The 2,603-nt window shown below is 46.9% G+C and overlaps 1 protein-coding gene across 1 annotated transcript; it reads right to left on the bottom strand.

The window, feature by feature from the left end:
- Window positions 1-1,133: 1,133 nt before the first annotated feature.
- LOC112819170 (zinc finger CCHC domain-containing protein 18-like) lies at window positions 1,134-2,597 on the bottom strand. Its single transcript, XM_025866187.2, has one exon. The coding sequence runs from the start codon at window positions 2,537-2,539 to the stop codon at window positions 1,556-1,558; it is 984 nt and encodes a 327-aa protein (XP_025721972.2). The 5' UTR covers window positions 2,540-2,597; the 3' UTR covers window positions 1,134-1,555.
- Between the last annotated feature and the right edge of the window lie 6 nt (window positions 2,598-2,603).

Genomic DNA, 2,603 nt, shown 5'->3' with positions numbered 1-2,603 from the left:
ATCCCCTGCGCAATCAAGGTGTCCTCTCCTCCCCTGCCTGTCTTCTCTCCCCTCCCTCTACAGCTCTGTGCTGCCTCACCTCCACACGCTGTCTCCTGTGGCACACTCTGTCCTCTCAGCCCTATCTCCTCCCTGACAAACTCATCGGGTCTGCATTCATTGCACTGCATTCCCTGCCTTAAATAAAATCAGCCCCAATCAACCTTGCCCTGCTCCCAAGGATAGGGACTGATATACCTACAAAGGGTATATAGGGTATAGGGTATAGGGGACCCTGTTCTTTGGACAGAGGGTCATTTTTTATCATCCTCCAATCTGAGGCCGTGAGATGGGCGGGAGCAGGTGTCCAGGAAGGTTCTTCTGTGCTCTCTTTTCCTATTAATGTCCTCAGTTCTAAAAGGGTATGTGGACTTTCTGATTCCCATGTTTTTTCATATGCCCTGGCACCCAGATGGCTTTTCATCCTTCCTTGGGTATTCCCATTTGTTGGATCAGGACAAGGTTAGCTGAGACTCCTTGGGCTCCTTGGTGTCCTCTAGCCTGTAACCAGGGGGAGGCTTGGGAGGTGCTGAGCTTCCTGGTACTAAATTCTCATGAGTGGCTGCTTTCTCAGTACTAAGGGAGGAAGCAGAGGGTAGTGTCAGCCCAAAGGACAGTCTTATTGATGCCACCAGCTGTTCTCCAGAAGCAGCAGTAGCCACAGTCTAAGGAATCTACCCTGCTCCTTCCCTAAGTGAACAGGAATGGAACCCTCCTAAAATACCCATTTCCCACTTTTGCCCCCACCCCTGTCCATCATCACATTTCTCAGGATACATTAGAGAAGAAAGCATTGGAATATCAACTAGTGGGTGCAGATTTGACCCTGACCCTAGGAGACAGGTCAGTTGTGATAAGGGCCTTTTTGGGAGAAATTCCGCCAATTTCAGCTTCCCTTTTCCTCATCTGTAAATGAGGTTGGTGAAAACTCCACTTCACAGTATGACCCTCCCCCACTAAAGCTTCTATATTTGATTCTTGTTTATTTTTCCTCTATATTCTTAAAAGTAACATCAAACACAGAGACATTGAACTTGATGCTTATATATATTCATTGACACAGAACTCCACAATATATAGTTTGGTAAAAAATACACAGTATAGAACAGCACTTTTATTTGTTCACTTTTCTATACATATATCTATCTGGGTACACAGTTACAGGGAAATACCTAGAAGGGCATTCATCAAAGGACTGACAATGTTTATATAAGGATGAAGAGTTTTGGGTAATTTGTATTTTCCTTCATTTTGTGAAGGTTTAACAGAGTTCTACTCCTTTCATAAAAAGAATAGTCATCAAGGAATCAGACACACACACAGAATAGACCCTTAGGCAGACAGAGGAGGGAGCAGGGACAGAGTTCAGGCTATCCCCTCCACTTTGGTGATATCCAAGACCTCTTCTGCCCACAATAAAGCCACTTTGTGGATTAATTAATGCAGATAGAAATCTACTCCCACCCCTGCTCTTTTTCCCATCTGAATACAGTTAAGGGTTCACTTAGGGCTCATTCTAGCACCTTACTAGAGGCCCAGAGAGGTCATTGTGTTCACCAGGAATCTCTTTTGACCTCTCCTCTGTATGTGTCAGCTTCTGCAGGGTGATGATCAGATTCTCTATCACCTGGGCCTTGTTGCTCTCACTCTTACAGGTTTCCTTTGAGTGGCCCTCCTCACCACAATAAGAACAGAAGATTGTGTAGTTTCGCTTCCTGGCTCTACGCGTATCCCCAGGACCATTATTCTTATACCCAGAACCCCCACTGGTGGGAGATTGAGCCCGGGAACTGTTGGAGGAATCAGTGACCAGTATTGGATCGAGAGGTCTGGCCCTGCCTCTGAGGGGCGGGGCATCGACGGATGTAAGTAGAGGGTCCTGAGACTCCACCAGGATCACATCCTCATCTGAGTCATCAAGGGTATCATCTACCTCTATCACGTTGCAGTTGGTGCTGCTGGTTGCTATTGGCTGGGGGCCCTGAAATGCTACAGGGCTTGCTGCCCTCTCTAAGATTAGCTCATACCTTTTGGGCCGTTTCGGTTTCATAAAAGTGTCATTCCAATCCTCTTCTTCCCTTATCATCTTGATTAACTCCAAGAAATTAGGAAGATGCTCCTGATCATTTGCATACATCCTGAGAAGATGTTTCAGCCTAAAGTGCAGGTCCCTATTTAGCTCAGCTCCTAAAAGGAGCTGGTGCAGGTGAGTCTGGTTTGCATCTTTCTGAGCTATGATCCCTGCCTGAATAGCATTCTGGAGCTGCACTTCTAAACGGATCACATAAAGGGAGGCTTTCTCCCCTTGTGCCTGCAAAGTGTTAAAAAATTTACCATGGGCGGTGACACTGCTTTCTGACTCCCCAAACACCAGTTTCATCGCCCGTAGGAAATCAGCCACACTTAGATTGGGGTTGGCGGCCTGGAGCAAACGCATGACCTCCTGGGCTGGGCCCCTAAGGGTTTTCATCAAGCGCTTGAGCTTTTCCTCCTCAGACATGTTCCAATCGGGCAGGACCCCATTGACTTGGATCAGCCAGTTTTCAAAGGTTTCTTCCCCTTGG

The sequence above is a fragment of the Callorhinus ursinus genome, unplaced genomic scaffold (genome assembly GCF_003265705.2).
Source record: "Callorhinus ursinus isolate GAN/ISIS: 27379988/994484 unplaced genomic scaffold, GSC_fseal_2.0 scaffold6898, whole genome shotgun sequence".
In the NCBI taxonomy this organism is placed as follows: Eukaryota; Metazoa; Chordata; class Mammalia; order Carnivora; family Otariidae; genus Callorhinus; species Callorhinus ursinus.
Note: the sequence above shows the minus strand (reverse complement) of the source record. Positions and strands in the feature narration are given on the sequence as shown.

What these genes read in the sequence shown, in the direction of transcription:
- LOC112819170 (XM_025866187.2), bottom strand. Translation starts at nt 2,539, where the DNA reads ATGTCTGAGGAGGAAAAGCTCAAGCGCTTGATGAAAACCCTTAGGGGC.